The 21,424-nt window shown below is 50.6% G+C and overlaps 10 protein-coding genes across 10 annotated transcripts; 6 read left to right on the top strand and 4 right to left on the bottom strand.

Moving 5' to 3' along the window:
* Positions 1-942: 942 nt before the first annotated feature.
* On the top strand, positions 943-1,858 carry N7462_006908 (mediator of RNA polymerase II transcription subunit 18; the record flags this gene model as incomplete). The annotated part of the gene is made up of 2 exons (XM_057078626.1): positions 943-1,463; positions 1,537-1,858. 2 exons carry the CDS (start codon positions 943-945, stop codon positions 1,856-1,858), a joined length of 843 nt encoding a protein of 280 aa, XP_056931296.1.
* Positions 1,859-2,312: 454 nt separating this feature from the next.
* Positions 2,313-4,351, top strand: N7462_006907 (putative DNA 3'-phosphatase Tpp1; the record flags this gene model as incomplete). The annotated part of the gene is made up of 9 exons (XM_057078625.1): positions 2,313-2,442; positions 2,505-2,665; positions 2,750-2,862; positions 2,926-3,231; positions 3,287-3,414; positions 3,531-3,670; positions 3,759-3,819; positions 3,921-4,066; positions 4,187-4,351. Coding segments are annotated over 9 exons (1,350 nt in total), but the record flags the coding sequence as incomplete, so codon positions are not given.
* Positions 4,352-5,614: 1,263 nt separating this feature from the next.
* Positions 5,615-7,189, bottom strand: N7462_006906 (uncharacterized protein; the record flags this gene model as incomplete). The annotated part of the gene is made up of 2 exons (XM_057078624.1): positions 5,615-6,825; positions 6,907-7,189. 2 exons carry the CDS (start codon positions 7,187-7,189, stop codon positions 5,615-5,617), a joined length of 1,494 nt encoding a protein of 497 aa, XP_056931294.1.
* Positions 7,190-8,545: 1,356 nt separating this feature from the next.
* N7462_006905 (uncharacterized protein) lies at positions 8,546-9,457 on the top strand (the record flags this gene model as incomplete). Its single annotated transcript, XM_057078623.1, has 3 exons — positions 8,546-8,925; positions 8,998-9,054; positions 9,418-9,457. The coding sequence occupies 3 exons, from the start codon at positions 8,546-8,548 to the stop codon at positions 9,455-9,457; spliced, it is 477 nt and encodes a 158-aa protein (XP_056931293.1).
* An 883-nt stretch (positions 9,458-10,340) lies between these two features.
* Positions 10,341-11,566, bottom strand: N7462_006904 (polysaccharide deacetylase family protein; the record flags this gene model as incomplete). The annotated part of the gene is made up of 4 exons (XM_057078622.1): positions 10,341-10,485; positions 10,580-10,683; positions 10,884-11,172; positions 11,223-11,566. The coding sequence occupies 4 exons, from the start codon at positions 11,564-11,566 to the stop codon at positions 10,341-10,343; spliced, it is 882 nt and encodes a 293-aa protein (XP_056931292.1).
* An 829-nt stretch (positions 11,567-12,395) lies between these two features.
* Positions 12,396-14,314, bottom strand: N7462_006903 (MFS transporter; the record flags this gene model as incomplete). The annotated part of the gene is made up of 7 exons (XM_057078621.1): positions 12,396-12,628; positions 12,687-12,974; positions 13,033-13,400; positions 13,454-13,600; positions 13,650-13,966; positions 14,024-14,081; positions 14,124-14,314. The coding sequence occupies 7 exons, from the start codon at positions 14,312-14,314 to the stop codon at positions 12,396-12,398; spliced, it is 1,602 nt and encodes a 533-aa protein (XP_056931291.1).
* Positions 14,315-14,755: 441 nt separating this feature from the next.
* On the bottom strand, positions 14,756-15,915 carry encD (Fe(2+)/2-oxoglutarate-dependent oxygenase encD; the record flags this gene model as incomplete). Its single annotated transcript, XM_057078620.1, has 3 exons — positions 14,756-15,094; positions 15,155-15,633; positions 15,690-15,915. The coding sequence occupies 3 exons, from the start codon at positions 15,913-15,915 to the stop codon at positions 14,756-14,758; spliced, it is 1,044 nt and encodes a 347-aa protein (XP_056931290.1).
* Positions 15,916-16,443: 528 nt separating this feature from the next.
* Positions 16,444-17,902, top strand: N7462_006901 (allantoate permease; the record flags this gene model as incomplete). Its single annotated transcript, XM_057078619.1, has 6 exons — positions 16,444-16,566; positions 16,616-16,642; positions 16,689-16,854; positions 16,914-17,046; positions 17,121-17,454; positions 17,507-17,902. 6 exons carry the CDS (start codon positions 16,444-16,446, stop codon positions 17,900-17,902), a joined length of 1,179 nt encoding a protein of 392 aa, XP_056931289.1.
* Positions 17,903-18,473: 571 nt separating this feature from the next.
* On the top strand, positions 18,474-18,740 carry N7462_006900 (uncharacterized protein; the record flags this gene model as incomplete). The annotated part of the gene is made up of 2 exons (XM_057078618.1): positions 18,474-18,624; positions 18,685-18,740. 2 exons carry the CDS (start codon positions 18,474-18,476, stop codon positions 18,738-18,740), a joined length of 207 nt encoding a protein of 68 aa, XP_056931288.1.
* A 74-nt stretch (positions 18,741-18,814) lies between these two features.
* Positions 18,815-21,000, top strand: N7462_006899 (uncharacterized protein; the record flags this gene model as incomplete). Its single annotated transcript, XM_057078617.1, has 2 exons — positions 18,815-19,094; positions 19,148-21,000. 2 exons carry the CDS (start codon positions 18,815-18,817, stop codon positions 20,998-21,000), a joined length of 2,133 nt encoding a protein of 710 aa, XP_056931287.1.
* Positions 21,001-21,424: the final 424 nt, after the last annotated feature.

The raw sequence follows: 21,424 nt of genomic DNA, 5'->3' as shown, positions 1-21,424 counted from the left end.
CAATGCTCAAACGCCGGGCATAGGGTGTGTGCTCACCACCGACCTTCATTATTGGAAGCCGGCGCCGCGGAGCGTCCGTGACAGTCCGACTGCGACACAGTACATTGCGCATTACACATCGCACATTGTACATCGTACCTCGCTGGGACGACGCGGCATACAATGTGCACCCTCCCCCCTGCAGGCCACTACACATCGAGGCTGGACTTCCTCGTTCAGGTCGACGGTCTGCAGACTACCGGGTACGGAGTATACTTCCCTCTCCCTGCCTTGAACCTGTCCCCCGCACGTCCGTTAGACCAAAGTACATTTCCCGGCGTGCAGCGTCTCCGACATGTCCGATCTTTACCCTTCTAGCTCCCCCGGTGAAAGCTTCTCCCCCTCCCCATTTTCGGGCTTCGACAGGATCCTCCATCCTTCATGACCGTGGCACCAATCACCTCTCTTGCCTCTCCCTACGATCTCATTCTATTCTTTCCCCCATAGGGTTGAGACCAGTTTCGACTGTTGATCGGATCTCCCCCAGTTTCCCAACTGCGCCCCGCAGCATTCTCTCCATTTCGGTTCGCTGACACACATTCCCTCCCTACTCCGCCAACCTTACTCCACGGGCAAGAAGAAAGAGCCAAAAAAGAATCTTCTGCCCCGTGCAGACAGCGAAACACTAGGTTCGGGTCCAGGTCATCGCTGCAGGGACCTGGGATGATCCCTCGGTCAAAAGTCGCTGAATGTGAAATCGGCGGGGGCACAACTCGGAAGGACCAACCCCAAGCTATTACCCAATTGCGTGCACACATAATTATTGAATCTTAGTTGATAAGCGTGGATCGCGCCACTGGAAGCTTGGACCCTGACTAAGAACATCCCGGCTTCACCCGCACCCACTTTCGAACCATCCAACCACCCACCCCAGTCCAGCAACAGGTGGTTGCTCGTCCCAAGATGCACGAGCTCCTGCTGTTTGCCTCGGTCCCGGTCCACAAGCACCATGAGCTTGTCCAGCAGCTGGCCGGACTGACGGCCATGCAGCCTCGCCACGCCCTTGAGCGTCGGCTCATCTTCAAGGCCCATCGCAAACCCGGCATGGCATCCGCCCGGGTGGGTGGCAGCCAAGATCTGCAACAATCGGGCGACCTGCAACGCGTGAACAAGCTCCTCAACGGTGGCATGTTCTATACCCAGGTGGTCGGCCCCGTTGTGGACAGAGATTTTGCGCCCGCCCCCGTCTCCGCGCCGGACCCCGATACCCAGATGGCGGGGACCGACGAAGTCAAACCACCCCCCCACGACCAGTCGCAAAATCGGACCGAGCATGTCTATGATCATGAGAAACAGCCCTGGAAACTCGAATTCCGAGATATTCCTGAAGCGGGCACCCGCTCGGGCGTGACGGCCCGCGTGATGGCGACCGCTACGCTGCCTCCTGGGGACGTCGTGCCACTCATGAATGCGTGGGGCTACAGGTGAGTGGCGTGCTTAAGACCACCGTCTTATGATCGCCGGCGCAAAGCTAATTTTATCTTCCACCCCTCTCAGCTTTGTGACGGAGTATGTAGTCGAAGGACACGTCTTCATTCACAATGACATCGTGCTCTTCTTGCATCGGGTCTTGCACTACCCGACAGGAGAACAGGAGCCGCGGGATCCCCGGCGACAACTTCCTTCTTTCCAGAGCATGGCCCCGCTAGAAAAGAGCGGCAGTTATGTGCTGCAAGCGTCGATTACGGTCCAGGATGGGACTAACCAGGAGACCATGAAAAAGGCCTCCCAGCATCTGTTTGGACTGCGGGAACAGCTCAAGTCGTCAGTGCGCCTGGAAGAAGCGGATCGCTTGTCACTGGATACTCGGGCGAAGTAGAGATAGGCGATCAAAAGGTGAGGGCATCGGCCATCGGCCATCAGCCATCAGCCATCAGCCCTGCCGCATGGTTATTTGTCGGCTGTCATGGATACCCGGAGAGGCAGCCTCCAGCGAATTTGCGGTGTTTGTAGTACATTTTCGAAGCGGACCCCATCCCCAAAAAAAGCAGCCTTGATGCATATAATTGTAGCTATCAATTAAGAAAAAAGAGAAAGAAAAATTCAAAACAGATTCAAAGTTATCTGGGTCATTCTCTCGCTGTCTTGTCGTAATTGCGATCTCCGTACATTCTAATGACTGCCCTTTTGGTAGACGAGACCATGTGACTTCGTGAAGCTCCCGCGTGTGTCGGCGCGTCAGCTTCTCCGACGACCAGCGACCTCACCAACTACAACTTGCGTCAACCGATGTACGGCAACTGGGAAGGAACCACACCCTGAAACAATCAGGAGACCACCGGCACAACGTCTTCCTTCACCAAAGCCTTCAGGATGGTCGAGGGGGTGTCAAGCGGACGGGTTCCCCCACTCGGGCAATCTCCCCACCTCCACTCCGGCGGAAGGTCGAGTCGTCAGTCAACAGTGAGTGCTCGCCTGGGATCACACCCGACGTGACCCGGATGCTGATGGCACATCCCCCACAGAGAAATCTGTTGCCAATTTTTTCACCCCGGCATCCCAGAAGAAGCCGGAGCCGATCACTTGGCGGGTGCTAGGCACTAGCTTGATCATCGGCAAGTATCTCCCGGTCAAAGGCACTCAGAAACTGCCGGAGAAGGATCGGAGGGTTGCCGCGTTTGACCTGGTAGGTAGAATCCTCTGCTTTGAAATCCCAAGTCGTCGTCTTGTATGGAGTATAGGAACATCGGTTTGACCTTATGGCTGGCAGGATTCAACTGTGATTAAGACAAAGTCTGGAAATACATTCCCTAGATCTGCTACAGACTGGCAATGGTGGAATCCAGTAGTCCCGAGCAAAATTCGGGAGCTCAGCTCCGAAGGGTATGTTCTGATGGCTCGTGAATCCGAGGGAGATGCACCATGTTCCTAACAGAATCTCGTCAGCTTTCAAATTGTGATCTTCTCAAACCAGAAAAAGATCAGTGTTCAAAAAGATATCAAGCATGGTAACAGCGACTCGAAAAGCCTTACTATGTTTAAGGAGAAAATTGCCGCCGTTATGAATGAATTGGAAGTCCCAATGAGCGTGTACGCGGCCACAACAGACCCAGAATACCGCAAGCCTCGGCTGGGCATGTTGCGTGAGTTTCAGGACGACTATGATCTCGACGTTATTGGGGTCGACTTGAAGGGGTCGTTCTTTGTAGGCGACGCCGCTGGACGACCGGGAGATCATTCTGCTGTGGATCGGTATGTCTTTACGAGAAGCCGTTTCGAAGGCAATCGATTTCTGACTCAACCATAGTGGTTTTGCGACGAATGCCCGCATGAACTTTAAAACCCCCGAGGAGTTCTTCCTCAACCAGCCAGCAGTGGAGGTCGCTGATCTATTTGATCCGACGTCGTATATCAAATCAGAGCCAGGCTCTCCTGGTAAGTGATCTGGTATCTGTCGTGACTACTGAAGGGCCCGGGAATCTCGCGGTCATGCCCTGTGTGATTGCCGTCGATTGTGGCACGACGGTTGCTGACCATAACTTCTATCATAGTGGCCCCAGCTTTTGCCCGCAAACACCCCTTTGAGCTTGTAATCTTCTGTGGCAGCCCCGGCTCTGGAAAGTCAACATACTTCTGGAACCACTTAGAGCCACTAGGATACCAACGGGTCAACCAAGATATCCTTAAATCAGTATGGAAACTTCATCTCCCCCATCAATCATCAACCATCAACCAACCCAAGCAAATGATATGACATGTCCAATGGCTGACAGACTCAGCGCCCAAAATGCCTCAAGGTTGCCCGTGAACTCCTCGAAGCAAAGACTTCGGTCGTTGTTGGTGAGTCACACTTTATCTCTCTTGCATACGCCGTTGGGCACCGACCCCAGACCTCGGCGGGCCCCTGCCAATCTAGGCTAATCGAACAACTCACCACGCAGACAACACGAATGCAAATCTCGAGACCCGCGCCTATTGGACCGCTCTTGCAAAGGAGCTCCACGTGCCAATTCGCTGCATTCATTTTCTCTCCCCGCCCGACCTCTGCAGGCACAATAATGCGGTTCGGGCCGCGAACAAGGACCTGGTTCGTACCCCTGCCCATCTATGCAGATTGACCGCGATGGAAAGCTGGCCGGCATTTCCCATCGCCGTAGCTAGCTTGATGTTTGCATGCGGCACGCTGACACGTACCTTGTTGACTTAGAATCCCGAGTCGCGCACGTCACTTCCGGGCATTGCCTTCGGCGACTATGCGCGCCGGTACCAGGAGCCCACTCTCGCAGAGGGCTTCGACGACATAACCCCCGTCCCGTTTCAATTCCAAGGCGATGAGGAAGCGAAAAAGCTGTGGCGACAATACTGGATTTGAGACCGGGAATCGTTAATGCATCTGGCTCTTCTCTCCACTCTTGCCGATTGAGGCACGATTGCATTGGTGTTAGTATTATTAGGGCCCGTTTCGTATACTGCCCACAATTCAATACCTCTCTATACCTCTCCTACTTTTCCATTACTTCCGGTCCCTGAGTTCGTAGACAGTCCCCACAACCCGCCACTCCGCCAGTCAGCCTGACAACTCAGCAGTGCACTCACCGACTTCCCGCCAGGCACCTACGATACTTATGATTGGAAATAGCTCGTTTAGAGTTCTTAGGCTGATGGTTTATCTGATAAGCTCTTGTCTTGGTCTCTTTGACGTGGCTCCACGTGTGATGACGTCTGGCAAAGCACATGGCAGGAGTCGTGATTTGGCGGCAGATGTGTGTGCATTGCAGGTAAAACTAGGTGAGATAGATTGTAAGAGTCACACGTTTTGCCTTAGGTCAGGAACATGAGCGAGGAGAACTTTAGCTTTGCCTCTTTTTTTGGGTACAGACTGGGGGTTTTGCAATACGGAGTGTTTAGAGTCAGAGTGAAAAGATGAATAGAAATAAAGTCAAAGTTACTATGTGTGTTGTGTACAGGCTGCATCGTTGTCTACCGCGAGATTAGGCGTGGAACAAAGACGCCGGATATATACATACAACAAGACCATCGCTTTTTTGTCTTTGAAGGGATTCAAGAGGGGGAGCTAAGCCCAAGATCAAAACAGAACAAAGTGAGTCTATCGGGTACATATGGATCCAATATGGATAGGTGGGTATATCGTATGGCGCATAGCAAGGAATGGACGGGGTTTTTAGTGCCCCATTAACCGGAAGACCCATCTCTGGAATCCATAGAGACTGGCCATGTCCCACGTCGAGCATGGGAAGGAAAAGGCTCAAGACGAGGAGATGGGGGAGATCCACGGCAGGGAATATCCAAAAATAACCAAAAAAAAGTGACTCGAAAGGGAAGGAGACAAAGGAGAGGCATGACGTGGCGCGAGAACAGTAGTCGCAGACCAGGTCGTGAGTCATAAGAGTCATTCGTAAGCGACAAAAAAAAGAGAGACATTAGTCGTGACACGATGCAGGCGTAGGACTTTCGATGGAACAAAACATGAAAATGCCTCGACGAGGCAACATCGCGCAGTAGAAGCAAAAGTCTATGGGGGTCATTATCGTAGGTGGTTCGCTCATGAGTATGATGAAAGAAGCCGAAAGGCAACGTCAAAGAAAACAAGGAAATGCGAAATAACTGAGAGAGCTCAGGTCCGCGAAACAAGATCCTGGAAGAAGCGGAAGAAATTACGCTTCTTGAGAAAACTAGTTCGACATGGGCCAACAATTTCGTTGGCCGGCGCGACTGTCATCGGGCCGACAATGTCCTCGTCACCCATTTCGGGAAACTTGGCATTGTCATGTAGTCGTGGAATACGTACTTGCTCGCAGGGATACAGATTGGACTGTGTTAGAGTAAGCGCGACACCGTCCACAGCCCCAATATGTTTGAGCATGGTCTCGTGGCAGGTGCGCCACTCGCGGTCGATACAGTTCCACTTTTCCCCTGTCAACTTGTAGATGTTCGAGGTGACACCGTAGTGCTCGCCGGTGCGCACAAGGTGCTTGGCAAAGTTGCAGCGCGCAATGTTCCAGTCTGCGCAAAGCTGGTGGAAGCTTTCAATGTCACAAAGCGGGGGAGAGTACGGCTCGGGCTGGATTGTAAAATTGGCGTGACCGAGCTTGTTGGCCCACTCATCGTTGGGATCTGATAGCATGAATGGTGTAGAAGGGGCATCGCCCGATACGGTGCGAACGGTACTTGCGCGCGGGCGGGAGATCGAGGCCATGGAGGGTTTCGAGGAGAGAGGAGGAGAGGGAATACCGGTGACAGCAACGAAGCGGGGGTCTGAGGACCGGGAATAATGGGCGCCCTCGCTGACATCTGCGACGGAAGGCGACTGCAGGGGCGATTGCACTCGAGATGCGATCACACTGGTGGGATCATCGCCCAACACGGGAGGAAGCAGCGGGGTGGTAGCTTGTTGGCCATCATTGTCTTCCTGGCTAAGGCTGTTTGCACGAGTGATGTCAATCGGGCGGGCGCCAGAATCGCTCATGCGCTCTTCAAAAATAGTCCGGGCGGGAGACGGGGGAATTTGAGAGTCAATGCGACTGATCGGACTCGCCAGAACCGGGCTGGCCAGGATGGACGAGGTCGCGGAGTTCGCGCGGGACCGCAAATCGCCCGACAAAATATCTCGCTCGGGGCTCCCCGACGATCGCATCGACTTCCACCGGGCGGAGACCGTGGACATGCGGGAGCTGATGCGGGAAGCGCCTTTCATTGATGAGCTGTCCGAGTGTCGCTTCTTCGTTGAGTTCGAAAGGTCCATGCCCGCATCACTCAGATCATAGCTATCCGCGGGATCCATAGGAAAATAAGATTCATCGGTTATGGTGCTGCATTCAAAATGCTCTGGTAGAACGACTTGAGTTAGTTGCCTTTCTAGCGAGACCCTGCTGGAGGGCATGCGTCATAAGAAGATAGGGAGCATACGGAAATATTGATCTTCGAGGGAGTCTCGCCCACAGGGTTCTTCCTTGACGCCGGTCAGGTGGCTTCGACTTGGGCTGTCCATAGAATTCCCCAAACCGTGGGCAGAGACAAGTGAAGAAACCGAACTGGAAACACGATTATGACCTGTCGCGGAGAAGAGAGAAATAGCAGGCGAAGCCGGCGCAGAAGTATTCACGGTCAAAGGCGACTGTGGAAGGCGGGGAGAGTCCATCGCGTCGAAGGACTCTCGTGGCGCGTCGATGATCTGAGACAGTTTACGCATTGCGCAAAGGGCGAGGCCGCTGGGCGTCGCGGGGGCTGGTAGGAATGAGAACGGTAGCTGTGAAGCATTGGAGGTGGGTCTGAATCAAAAGGGCGCGCGAGGAGAGACAAGACGCTCAATTAATGAGCGAAGGCGACAAGAAGCGCCAAAGGTCGAATCTTGATTGCCCAACGGGGTCCCGCAACACAATGAGACACGATGAGACGTGGCGGTGTGATGGTGGGCTGGTAGAAGGGCGGGGGCCGTATGGAGGCAGCGACGGCCGGGGAACTGCGAGGACACAGGTGAGCGACCACAGTCACAAAGAAGGAAGAAATCTTATTGGGCGACAAAGGAATAGAAACAAAGAAGAAGAAAAAAGGTGTGAGAAAAAGAAAGCCAGCGCAGACGTGGGCCAGAACCCGACCAAGCAGCCAAACCGTCAAAGGTCTGGTGGATGCTGGGCCAGCTGGCTGGGCAGGAAAAAGGCGCGATTACTCACCACCACGGAAATCAGCAAACGGACCGGTGATAAGGCGGCTGGCAGGGGGGATCCCCGCTTGGGCGAAATGAGTCGTCCTGGCGTGAAGTTGAAGGTAAAGGAGATGGTTGTCGTTGACAAAGAGAGAGAAAGAGAGAAAGAGAGGGTGAGAACGTTGAGGGTTTGTGGTGGTGGTAGTCAGCAGATCGAAGGCCTCAGAACCTAGACCTTCCTTCTCTCACAAAGCGAAACTCTCCACCACTCAAAATCCCCCAAAACCCCCAAGATCCAAAAAACGCCCCGGGAAAACAGTAACGTTAGTGGGCTGCCGACGCTGGAGTGGAGCCGCTTTACTCTTCTGGTCCGCCTTTCTTTTTGTTTCGATACACGCGACACTCGCCGATCCTCGGTCGCCGGCTGCAAAAAATCTACTCCGTTGGGTTCCGGTGGTTGACAGCGAACTTCAACCATGGAACAGCCTTTGAGCCGAAGGGGCAAAAGAGCGAAAGAACGGCTCTTTCTCGGTTCGAGCCTTTGACTCACGGTCTACGGTCCAGGCCATGCGGTGGGTGGGGGTTGGTTGGTAGTGTTGCCGTGTTGGTTGGGATGTTGGTATGCTGTTGGATCGGGGGCTTCTACAACGGCTACACGGGGCTGCACGGCGTGCGCGGTGTATCAGATCCACCGTACGACTTTCAAACCCTCTCAGGACCCTTTTTGAACCTGTTCCAACCAGGGACCATCTCGTCATCGTCGACCAAGCGAGGAGCAGGAAAAAAAGAGAGCACTATGTGCGAGATCGGCGGCGTCTAGACTACGCCGGTGGAGTCCCCGCTGAACGCTTATGATGCCATAAGCCCACCGAGCGACCCTCTCCAGAGGATTGTTTTCGAGACATGAGTCCCTGGCCCATTGTCATTGCGCCCGGGGTCTGTGCTCGACTGCTGCTGCTCCGCGGCTTCTTTGGAAGGGTTGCCAGGGTGCATCCGCCCGTGGCGGACGAAGAGACCACAGACGGCGAGGGACAGGGACCGGTTGGCAGGTTGCACGGCGTGGTCCCGTCGCGCAATGGGGCACAGTTCTGGCCGGTTCCCCCTCCCTTGACCGACACCATAAGAACCTTACTCCGAGGACAAAGGAGGAGGGGGGAAGACAGTGGATGGGAGGAAGAACAAACCGATCTGACAATGAAGACCGAAAGGGTTGCACGATGGTTTCTCGACGTCGACGATGCTATCCCGACTCTCACAAATGTAGTCCGATCAGAGTCGGACCTGTACGTCAGGCCGGCATTTCGGCCGTGGGATTTTGTCTTACTTGCCCCTGCTACTACTTTGCTCTTTTGCAGTCGACACTTCCTCGTCGATAGCTATGCCATATCAGCTCGGGCGGACCCTTCCGTTCGGTCTGCGACAGCGTCGTATCCATCAGCAGCAACCAATCTCTGTATAGCATCTGTATATTTTATAGGCATATTTGTAGAGGTAGGGGGGGGGGAGAGATTCTGGACATCGAGGTTGTGACGATGATACTGGTTCACTGGTTTATCAGATTGTTTTCCGTTTCAGCAAGAACTTTACTACATTTCACTTCATTTTCTGCCTCCTTGGGCGTGACCCGTTTTCTGTTGTCATATTTTCATCCCATTTCATTTCCCATGAAGAGTTTACTGGGCTCTCTGTCGCCAGAACGTCAGATCCACATGGTTTAGGTCCTTAGACTTCGGGGAATCGGGGAGCATGGTCACAGCTGGCTGATGATTGGATAGAAGCACCTTCCAGAAAAACGTTCAAGGGGAACTTGCGTAAGAGGCAAAGGGGCCTTGCCTTGGGGCCATGGATGGGGGCCGCCTCTTCCCCCCGGGTTTGGCTGTGCTTTTCCGTGGTTCCGCCGGTGCGCGGGCGGTCGGCATGGATTATCGGCTAAAAGAATCGGATACGTCGTCGTAATCAAATCAGTCGGTTTTTTGGGGGGGCAGTTCGCCTCTTTGCCTTTTTTTTTTTTTTTTTTTTTGTTTGCAATTAGTTACAATTCCAATTTTTTTCTCATCGTTTCCTTATTTACCTCCTTGAATATTGGCCACTTTCTCCCCGTGGACCACAGTGGCACACACTTTGGCGATCGGCTAAAAGTGAGTGCAAACCTAATCGTGTGGGGCCTTCACAAAGAACAACGGCCAACTCGAAACGAGAGCCAACGGGAGAAACAATAGCCCGGACCGTAGAACGAGCGGCGAGTGGGATTGTTGGATACTTGTTTATTCGGATGACAATATGCATGTGCTTATTCTATGGATCTATTCTTCCCCTTGGTATTCTAGTCTTGTGAGATTGTCTGTAGTGTCTAGTGTATTGGCTTCTACCGTCTTCGTAAGGTCACGATATCAACTGGTGGTCTATACAGCTCCTTATCGACAAGGATCGGCGGGAGCAGCGATATGCTGCACTGCTCACCTCAGATTTGGTGTCATCGGTTGCGATTCAAATATCCATCTGTTGAGCGCTGGAATGCTGCTGATATCTATCTTGGGAACTATGAATAGATTGCTTTGACCTAGCCTAGGGGCGATCTCCGCCTATACCTCGTGACGTCAACGGAGTATTGCAAGAACCTGATATACCAACTGACAACTCTTTTTTTTTCACAAAATTCACACAAGACTTGGCCAGAATAATCTAAATAGCTCTCTCCTCATGAGGATGAAGTCGGTACATTCTCTCGCGTCGCGGGCATCTGCGCTCCGAGAGGTGGTTGGTTGGCCTTCTTGAACTCATCGCACATCTGTTCGAATGTCACCCACTCCACTCCCTCGTGCTTGTTGATATGCTCGATGATTCTGCAACCGTCAACGATCCATGTTCACACCATGTTAGCTCGGCGCAAGCCTCGGCTTCGCAGCCTCTCATCCTCTCGGCGGGGGTTTGTCTCACCTTTCATGCATGAGGAGCACATGCGGCCGGCCAGAGACATCCGGGTGGATCGTCATGGGGAAAACAAACTCGTCGTACTCGCGGTAGAAGTAATCAAAATGGTCCTGAAACGTCACCAATGAATCCCCGTCCCTGGTCAGCTCTGATCTGTTCAAATTCAATCTTCTCGGGGACACCTTTGCGGGGTGTCCCCGGGGTCAATCGGGTATCCCAGAGAGGGAGAGAGAGAGAGAGGGAGGAGTAAGGATGTATGTGTGCCGAACTATCCAAGAATCCCAATTGAGTACGCCTGGATACAACTCACCTTCCAGATATCTTCCACGTCCCGCGGATTCACCCACCCGTGACTATTGGCCGAGTTCTTGATAAACATCATCGGTGGCAGATCGTCGATATACCAACTACCCGGGATCTCTACCAAGCCCGTGGTCTCCCCACGCACCAGCGGCTTCATCCACGTCTCCGCCTTCTGGCTGTAATCAATTTTCGTCCAGGAATCGCCTGTCCGCAGCCAGTACATCTGGCAGTCCTCATGCGACATGGAGTGGTCGTATTCAATGCCGTAGGCCAGCAGAAGCTCCACCATCTCCGCACTGGCCTCCCACCACGGCGCGACAATGCCCCGGGGGGCTTGCCGCAGAACTCGGTCAGCATCTTGTACGTCTTGTCGAGGATGTCCCGCTGCTGCTCTTTTGTCATGCTCGCCGGGTTCTCGTGCGAGTATCCATGCAGTCCGATTTCGTGCCCGGCGTCCCGCACCTGTGCGCACTCTTCCGGGAACGTCTCCAGCGAATGGCCCGGGATGAACCACGAAGCTTTGATGTTGTATTTCTCGAACAGCTTCAGGAGCCGGGTCGTCCCGACATGCCCAGCCCAGAGCCCACGGCTGATATCGCTGACACTGTCTTCACCCCCGTAGGACCCGAGCCAGCCGGCGACGGCGTCGATGTCCACACCGTAGCCAACCAGAACGCGCTTCTTCCCCATGTTTGTAGCTTGTTGTTTGGTGAGCTTAGATTATTGGGATGGAGGATGGTTGAACGAGCGCAGTGACTTGCTTGGTCGAGGACGGCGCTGTGAGAGGTGATATTAGAATGATTTAAGCGGAAAGCACCGATTTCCCCCGCTCTTTCTGCGCAAAATCTCCAATATTCAATTTTAAGAGGGGTAAAAGAGGGGCAGATTCACGCTCCGTTTATCGAGTGTATCCCCTTTCTCTCCCCCATTATTGGGGAGCTCTTTCTTCCAAGGGTGGGGGTTTTCGCGGGTTGCAGATGTACGCCCCGCTACGTTGTTGGGGGAAGAGAACATCAAAGTTCTTACTAGGCGTGCAAATGAAGCTGACAAATGATCAATTTGCCCTCGATTGGAATATAATGACGTTAAATACAGGTCTCCACGGACTCAACCTTTGCCAGATCAGGTTGCAGTTAAAGAGCTCCGGAAAAGATATCGCCCTGTCAATTAGATCATTCAATGATGGGTGGTTGCAACTAGGAACGACTTGAGCTACTCTGGATCTTATATTGAAAAGCTCATTGACACGCAACTGTGTCAATTCACTATTGCATTCAAATATCTTGATGATGAGAACGCATTTGGATTTTACTTACTATACTACGGTACAGACTTGAAGTTGAATTGTTGATAACCTTTCAAGGCAATTACATACGTATTTTCAATCTCGCGACGTGGACTTGAACCAGAACGGAATTACTATGATGCTTTAGTTCTGACCTAGATCTGACTCTTTGTCAATCTCACTCTGAAAGAGACCCAGCGATACTTGTGTCTCTGCCACATCGTAAGATATCTCTTACAATGCATCGTGGCCATGAGTCTCAAAGGGCAGACCAATGCAACAAAGTCCAACAACCACCCAGAGAGCGGCGCTGACATATATCGGAGCACTGGTAAATCCAGTTTGGGATGAAATAAGACTCGCGACCAGGCCACCCAATCGAAGGAGTGCCGCTGCGGTGCCAGTTCCGGTGCCTCGATGAGGAGCTGGGAAGGACTCGGGAGTAAAGGCGTACATGATAGCATATTCTGAGCTCGCATGTCAGTTTTGATTCTCATTTTCTTCTTTGCCAAGGCATAAAATTACCAAAATTCGCCAGCAGACTTGTCACACATGAGAACGCGAGGCTGGCGGCGGAGTTGTTGACTCCCACATAGGCAAAGAGAAATACAGCCGTCACTATCGCGGAGATTCCCATCATATAGCGGCGACCCAACCGTGTATTCACCGCGACCGCTGCAGACAGTGGACCCACAATACCGACAGCCGAGGTGATACAGTAGTTGCGATATGTCAGATAAAGTGATGAGTCTTGGGTGAATTTGGTGGCTAAGTATGACGGGAGAAAATTGAAGTACAGAGGGTATCCGATGCCTGCGACGAATATTCAAATTAGACTCTAATGGTAGCATTTTCTGTGAATCAAACGTACCGACTGTCAACCAAATGCCCCATATAATGACAGTATGTCTGGATAGCTTGCTGGTCGCAAACAGAGCTCGATAATGCTCGCCCCTGAAGGCCTGCATATTCTCCGAGATGATCTCTCTGGTTGAAAGGCCAGGTCGATTACAATTTTCATTAGGAGTACCCAGCCGGGCGTCAATCTCGTGGAGCATCCCGATGGTCAAAGGCTCCGGTTTGCCATTTTGTCGAGCGACATGGTTCACAGCATCAACCGCCTCTTGATCTCTTCCTTGAGATAGAAGAAACCTTGGTGTTTCGGGCAATTTAAAGACGAATATTCGGATAAAGGTAAATGCCAGTGCAAGAGCACCAAGGGTAATCATAGTATATCTCCTAATAATAAAAAATCAGGCTTCAAAATCTCAAACGAAATCTTCGTTGCTTACCATCCCATGTTGTTGCGACGCGGGCAAGTCTCCGGTGTTGCGTCTGTGGGACAGCTAAAGTTGGCTAAGAAGACCCATGCAATCAAGGACACAATCAACTGGCTTAGATTCCACCACGCAGAAAGAGCTGTAAGGAGATATTGGTGGCTTGTGATAATTAGCCACAGGGCCCAATTGAGTGTTGGAGACAACCTACCTGCCCGGAACAAACTCCAAGAATATCATCGAGTCCACAGGAACGTTTCCGCCAGCTGCGGTACCAATGACAGCCCAGAGAGCACTAAAAGCTACAAAGTTCGTAGACCCTGCAGCGGCGCAGAGGAATATGCCTGCGATCAGGAGCGTACAGTTGAATGCAGGCCGACGACCAACCAGATCGCTGGAGATGCCCCAGAAGGAGGCCCCCAAAATAAGCCCGACATAATATGCAACTGAACTATAGCTCACTTGAACAATATCGGAGAATTCTTGCTCGATGGGAGGTTGGACACTGCCGATGCCTTGGGATGCAAACTAAAAAGTGATGGTGGATTAGGATCGAGATTCATCGTAAAAAGCGAAAGGCCATACATTGTCCACAATCCATCCAAACCCAGTGACAACAAACAATTTCCATTGAAACCTGCTTCTGTGAGAAGTTTGTCATGCAAATTATTGTTCATTAGCTTACTTTCCCATTCCAATCTCTTCCATACATTTCCCAATCAACTCAGATTTGAGACGATATGCTTGGGTGGTAGACGAGCCGTAGAACTGCTCGACCTCACTGTCGTCGAGCGCAATGACCTTCCCAGCATCCTCGTCAATATAAGGGGTCTGGGAAGGCAATTCACGTTTATTATCTTGTCTTATTTCATCCATTTTCGATTTGTCTTTTCTTTTTGTTCTCAATTTTTGTAACCAGGTCAGCCAACTCATATACTCTCCTATAGACCTTCGGTTGATGCTTACAATTCTCACCAGCTAATAGCATGCCGGCCAATTTGATGACAGGAGGTGATAACAAGGGTGGGTGAACGTGGACTACGGTCTGTTCCCCCACTTTTGGACCTGTTATGATGAAGGATAGCAAGAGAAACGGTATCCTCAATCTTTGTCTCGGATATTAGTACGTTCATTACAAAGGAAATTAGGATATGTTACTTGGTGGGAAATTCTCATTGGCTTAAGTTAAATATGTCAATATTCCACATAGTCTTGGGAGCATTCTTGGCAGCATTCTTGGGAGCATTCTAGTTCATAGCATTCAAAGAAAAGCAGAATACATGTCACATAATCTCAACCTATTCAGTGTATGAACAGCTACGCACCCACAGGAGCCACAGGCGGCGCTGAACCTAGCTTCTGCGCTTCCAATTCCTTTTTGTACTTCTCAGCTCGACCATAACTTTCTTTGTAGGCTCCAGTCACCATATCCTGAACCGTGATCGGTGGATACTTGGCTTCTTCACCCGGTGCACAACAATTGGGAAGGCACTTGCACAGGTAATCTGGATTTCCACTAAAGAAGAAAGGAATCGAATATCTCTCTCTGCCAGACTTATTTATCACTCGGTGGATGTTGGACTTGTATTTGTCGTTGGCCATGCGCATAAAAAGGTCTCCAAGATTCACAACGTAGGCTCCTTCGACTGGTTTGACCTAGACACGATACCTATTAGTTGTTGCACAGAAAGAGTTCTCATGGATGGAAATACAGACATCGAGCCATTGACCAGAGGGTACATCTAGAACTTGCAATCCATCGATCTCGTCCTGTAGAAGCAGAGTAACGCAGCCAAAGTCGGTATGGGCGCCAATCCCACGATTCAGCTTTTCGTCTTGGTCTTTAGGCTGCGCAGGGTAGTGCAGGTAACGCATGGTTGCCACTGCACCTGAAGTCAAAGGCTCAAAGAAGCTTGAATCTACACCTAGCGTCAAAGCCACCACACCTAGGACATCCTTTGCAAGCTCGAATACTGCGTGGTAGTACTCCATTGTGGTCTTGCGAAACTCTTCCTTGTCCGAGATGCTCTGTGGCCATTGGTTCGGTCCACTATTCAACTTCTTCTGTACAAAATACGGATGGTCTTTTGGGATTTCCTCGCCAATATAGAGTCCTTCTTTGAGCTCCGGGCCGGTGCCCGCTTCAAGCATTTGTGATCGGAGAAGCTCGTAGCCACGATTGAACGTATTCAAATCTATCTGGTTAGCTTGTGACTCTTTTCTTGATTCAGTGTGATTCATGAAAAAATACTTTTGTCAATTTGCATCTTTTCTTCCAGTGGGAGGTCGAAAAAGCGTTTCGAACATTGCATGACGCGTCGCTGCAAGTCCAGCGGGACGCGATGCCCGGTAATCTGGAAGAATCCATTATAATGGCAACAATTTCGCACCTGCTTTACCAAATTCGCCTTTGCCTCACTATCATCACCATAGAATGATGAGAAGTCCAGAATCGGGGGAGCTGATGGTGTCGACATTGTATCTGTTGTACTTTCACTGCGGATATTCGTGGAATTGCGGCGCTTTGAATTGGGCTGTAACAAATTCTCCAGAATATATCTTCCGTGAACATCAACGGAATCCCCTCACGGCCTCCAAAATTCGGACAGAATGCCGAAGCTCAAGAGAGCGTTGTACATTCTGATGATGATGAAGATGGAGACTTCCTGAGGGTGGGGGTTCTGGTCAAGAATGGGGTGATAAAGTTGATTCATCCCGTCCCGTTGATAAGACGATCTGCGGGGAAAGCTGGGCTTGACAGGGGGTGTTATCTCACTCCTCAACCATTGGTCTCAATCAGAACAGACTACTTGTATTTTTTAACCCAATGTTGTACCTTGTAGATATGAGACGAGAATGTGTTGGAGAGTAAGAGTACAACCGGACGATGCAAGGGATGGGAGTAACTATAATAAGCATTCGCATGACCGCCCTTGGGAAACATGTGTGATCTAAAGTAACAGAATCATATCCCCTCTAGGCCAACACAAAGTAATTTGGCGATCATGAAGAGGCCATCGGATTCCGAAGCCAATATGGAGGAACGAAGTTCCATCTATATCGACCATGAGGCGGAAAGACTGTATCGTAGAAAAGTGGATTTCTGGGTGCTGCCTATGTTATGCCTAGTGAGAAATTTCAAGAGCAGCTTAGAAAAGTTGTGACTGACATCAACAGATGTATTTCTTTGATTGCATGGATCGAGTATGTTCTGCTCCTCTAGTAGTCCCATTCATGCTAACCGACCTAGAGCAATCTGGCAAACGCGAAAACCGATGGGCTTGATGAAGATTTGAATTTCAGTGGCAATGACTATTCGCTTCTCATTCTTCTCTTCTATATCCCATTTGGTCTATTCGATCTACCGTGGAATCTCTTACTGAAACGATATTCCGGCCGGCTTACGCTCTCATCAAGTTCGTGAAGAGATATCCATGGAGAGAAGGGGTGATACTAATATGCTCTTGTTGCGCAGTGTCTGTCGCTTGGGGAATACTTGCCCTCTGTCAATGTGCAGCCAAAGGATTTGGGTCACTCCTCGCCATTCGGATCATTCTGGGTGTTTTTGAGGCCGGGTTTTTCGCTGGGGCGACCTTTTACTTGACCCTGTTTTATACTCGGGGGAAATGGGCTTCCGCCTTGCTATTATGCAGTCATTCGCTGTACTGGCATCGGCATTCAGTGGCCTGATTTCATTCGGTGTATTCCAAATTGACAGCCCTACAGTGAAAGGCTGGCAATGGCTGTTCATAATTGAAGGTAGCATGACACTTTTGATTGGTATTCTGGGATTCTTCATCCTGCCCGACACGCCACAAAAAGCATGGTTCTTGACTTCGCAAGAAAAAGAAGCAGCAATAGCTAGATTACTTCGAGACTCATCATCTGAGGTCGACACGGGGTTTGACCTCAAAGCTTGCTTCCGATCTTGGAATGATTGGAAGTTTCCAATCTGGTGTATTATTACGTTCACATATCCAGTTGCTTACGCAACTGCGATGAATTTCTTCCCTTTGGTGGGTCTTCTTGTCATAACGGGGGTAAATGTTTGGATTCTAACTGAAACAGATTGTTCAACGTCTAGGCTATTCTGTTATCAAAACAAATCTGTGGACTGTCGCACCAAACCTCGTTGGTGCCATTGTGCTACTCTGTGTTGCCAAGTCGTCTGACCATTTCCGCGAGAGAACTTTCCATATCGTATTTTCGTTGGTAGTTTCCCTGGTGGGAATGATCATTTTGGCTACTATTGATGTCCTGCAAAACAAAGGGGTAGCTTACTTTGCATGCTTCTTGATGGCAGCGGGCGCATATATCCCGTCATGTCTTGTTCACGCCTGGCACAATAACAACAACATTCATGAGAACTCTCGGGCTGCGAATACCGGATTCTTTGTCGGGTTAGGGAATCTTGCTGGCGTTCTGAGCGCTGCTACTTTCCGAACTGAATATGCTCCCAAGTAAGTCGATACATCATTCTACCAAAACGGAAAAAAAATTAGCAATGACACTTGGCTAATTTGCATAGATATATCCCAACCTTGACTGCAACTTGCTGCTGTAACGCCGTCTGCATCCTTTTTGTCACGGGGCTAGGAGTATGGATGCGACTGGAAAATCGTCGTCGAGACCGAGAACAGGGGTGTAGAATACGAGAGGATCAAGTTGACACTAGCCAGGCCAAGGAAGGCACCCAGAGTCTAGAATGGCGGTACTTTTTGTAAAGCACTTGAACTTCAAACCATATAGCGAAGTGTTGAGTTCACATCGAATTTGACCTGATGAATGACAATCGGAGGGCACTTTCTCCGCATCTCGAATTCTGCTTGCTTTTACCTGTGTTATTACGGACCACTAGTCATGCGATGGCCGATAGGCAGCATATCAACCTGATCAGTGACACCAATCACTTGGTCTCCCCCGCATCCTTATCAGCGACATCGGTCTTTACTCCGACGCTCCCTCCATCATATTACGAGGATTTCCCTAGAGCTTCCGCTAAAGAATTCTTCTCCCCCTATGAGCTTCAAGCACCATGAAAAACCACGCGTGCGATTATCCAGGCTGCACTAAAAGCTTCACTCGCGCCGAGCACTTGCGTCGTCATGCGCTGAACCATGAACAGCCACGTAACGGGTTTACTTGTGAGCGCTGTTCTGTTCATTTTCAACGCCCTGATCTGCTAGGTAAGGGGAAACTTCCATAGTAGTCGTTCTTTAGATTGACCTTCTAATTAAATGACAAAGCCCGGCATATGATGCGCCATGATAGACGCGACGAAGAAGCGGGGGGCCGGGTTTAGGAGTCTTGAAAACTAGGAAAAGAACACGCAGGGCTCGCGATGGAACTATAATTGTTCGTCCTTCACAACGAGAAATGCGATCGGCAGGGCGCCCCATGTTCTCTTCGTCAAGCTCCGATCAAGATCCGGTAGAAGAGGAAGAACAATCTATCAACGAAGCTCCTCTATCACCCCCCATTTCTGGAACTGACCCAACTTTGTCGATTGATGAAAATGACCCCTTTTTGGCGCCCATGATGCCAGGCGGTCCCTTTGAACCATACGTCGAGCCAATCCCAGGTCAATTTGATGCTGCCGATGGCTCATTCAATATTGCACTTGATGGAATGGGGGATTTCTTCGGCATGGACACCGGTACGAGTCTATGTTCCCTTCGAAACTACTAGGAATTCTACTAATCCAACCAGCGACCGATTTTAATCTACCCTTTGCGGCCACTTGTAACTACAACTGGCTATTCGATGTCACCTCCCTCGACGATGCTTTTCATCACTACGATTTCCCCCTCGGATTCGATGCAGAACCCTTCTCTGATGCCTTGAACGAACAATATGACCAAGGAATGGATCAGTACGACGGCCCCTCGGCACTTCTAGAAGTTGCTTCAATGATGCATAAAGAGCAAACACCACGAGAAGTCTTATCCCCTCTTACGCCTGATCTTGTAGAGATGGATTGGATGTCTGGGACTTCATTCTTGGGCACGAACCCTCCACCACGCCTACCACGTTTATCTGAAGCTACTCGGCAAGGTATTTTATCTCTCATCGTACAGACATCACCAATGGGTATTGATGGCCAACCGACGGCTATGGACTCCCCGCTTCTCACATTGGGGGCGCTGCAAGGCTACTGTGATCTGTTTTTCACTCGCTTCAATGTTACGTACCCTTTGATTCACCAGCCAACGTTCAATCCAGAACTCATCGACCCCGTATTTCTCGCAGCAGTCCTCATTATGGGGGCAACATATAGCACTCGTGAAGCTCATCAACTCGCAGTGGGAATCCACGACAAACTTCGCAATCAACTTTTATGTCATGAGGACTTTTCACCACAGCCTGATCTCTGGGTCTTACAGGCAATGCTTCTAATTGATTGCTTTGGGAAGTTGCGTGCTGGTCCAAAACAACGAGAGCGAGCGCAGCTCTTTCACTGCGTGTTAATCAAACTCATACGTCGCAGCAACTCATGTTGCATTCAGGATATGTCTCATCTCGCTCGGTCTGCAGACGTAGAGCAGGCATGGCACCAAGTTATGGATGCCGAGCAGAGAAAGCGTTTGGCGATGCACTGTTTCATGTGGGATACACAACATGCTGTTCTCTTCTCACAGTCTCTTTGCATGTCTGCATTCGAGATTAGATCTTGTTTGCCTTGCAGTGCGCCTGCGTGGGAAGCATCCTCGGCCCGAGAGTGGGCTCAATTTGCCATTCGTGAGACAAATAGACCATTTCTCACAGTCCTCAAAGGCTACATTACTCCTGGAGCTATCGTTCGACCTCGAGACTTGAATGTATTTGCCCGGACATTTATTCTACACGGACTTATGTCTGTTTCTGCAGATTTGAAGCGTCGTGATCAGACTACATTACGTTCAGAAACACCAGAGCGAGTAGGAGCCTGGACTCCCCGCATGAGCCGCTCGTATGACTTATGGAAAGTGGATTTTGATGCGGATTGTCTTGCCATGAAGCTAGCGCAGACAGCAGATCCACGGCGATTCACCGGCTTGAAGATGGCTGCTCATGCCCTCTACCATGCGGCGTGCTTGGCTTTGAATGTAGAAATCTTGGACTTGCAAATTGTCGCGGGGGCTATGCAGATATTGGGTCGAAATGTCACCTCGGCTGATCAATCAAGATCGCAACGGAGCATTCTCCGTTGGCTTCATGAGGAGTCTGGAGCATCAGCGGGCGCTGCTCGACATGCATCGCATCTGCTACAAGATGCGGTACTCAGTCTCCATGATTGGGACCAGACGGATGCCTTTCACTTCCCCTGGTGTCTATATTTGGCTACGTTGACATGTTGGGTCTTTCACCGAGGAATGGACTATTCATCGTCGAGAAGCCGAATAACTACAGATCTTTCTTCTTTGATTGTGATGATGACCAACTGTCCGAGCACAACAGAGCTCGCGGCACTTTCAGGGAAATACGATCCGAAGCCCTTGGCCGCTGCAATGGCACAGCAGTTAGCAACTGTCCGCTGGGCAGTAGTCCATGATGCAATGAAGGTATTATTGGCTTTGTCTTGATAGTGTAATGAAAATCACTTCTGTATTCTAGACCAGTGAGATTTATTTACTGTAGAAAGGGTAGTCAACATATCCCTTCTCGGGTGGATCCGCTCCGTAGAAGGTTGAGCGATCATACGAATTCAAAGGCAATCCCTCCTTCAATCGCCGCGGCAAGTCTGGGTTAGCAATAAATAACCGGCCAAATACCACAGCATCTGCGCCATCGTCAATCAACTTTGGTCCCGCGTTTGTTGCATTGAAATTTCCTGCCGCTAGGAAGGCAATGCCGCCCTTCTTCAGAGTTGGCCGGAACACGTCCAATGATGGCCTTTCCAAGGCCAGAGAATCAATTTTGGCACTCTCATCCAACACTTCGTCGAAACGAGGCTCTACCATGTGCACATATGCAAGCTTGGATTCCGCAGGAAGACTAGCAATTTGA

The sequence above is a fragment of the Penicillium macrosclerotiorum genome, assembly GCF_028827735.1.
Source record: "Penicillium macrosclerotiorum strain IBT 26536 chromosome Unknown utg000007l_segment0_segment0, whole genome shotgun sequence".
In the NCBI taxonomy this organism is placed as follows: domain Eukaryota; kingdom Fungi; phylum Ascomycota; class Eurotiomycetes; order Eurotiales; family Aspergillaceae; genus Penicillium; species Penicillium macrosclerotiorum.
Note: the sequence above shows the minus strand (reverse complement) of the source record. Positions and strands in the feature narration are given on the sequence as shown.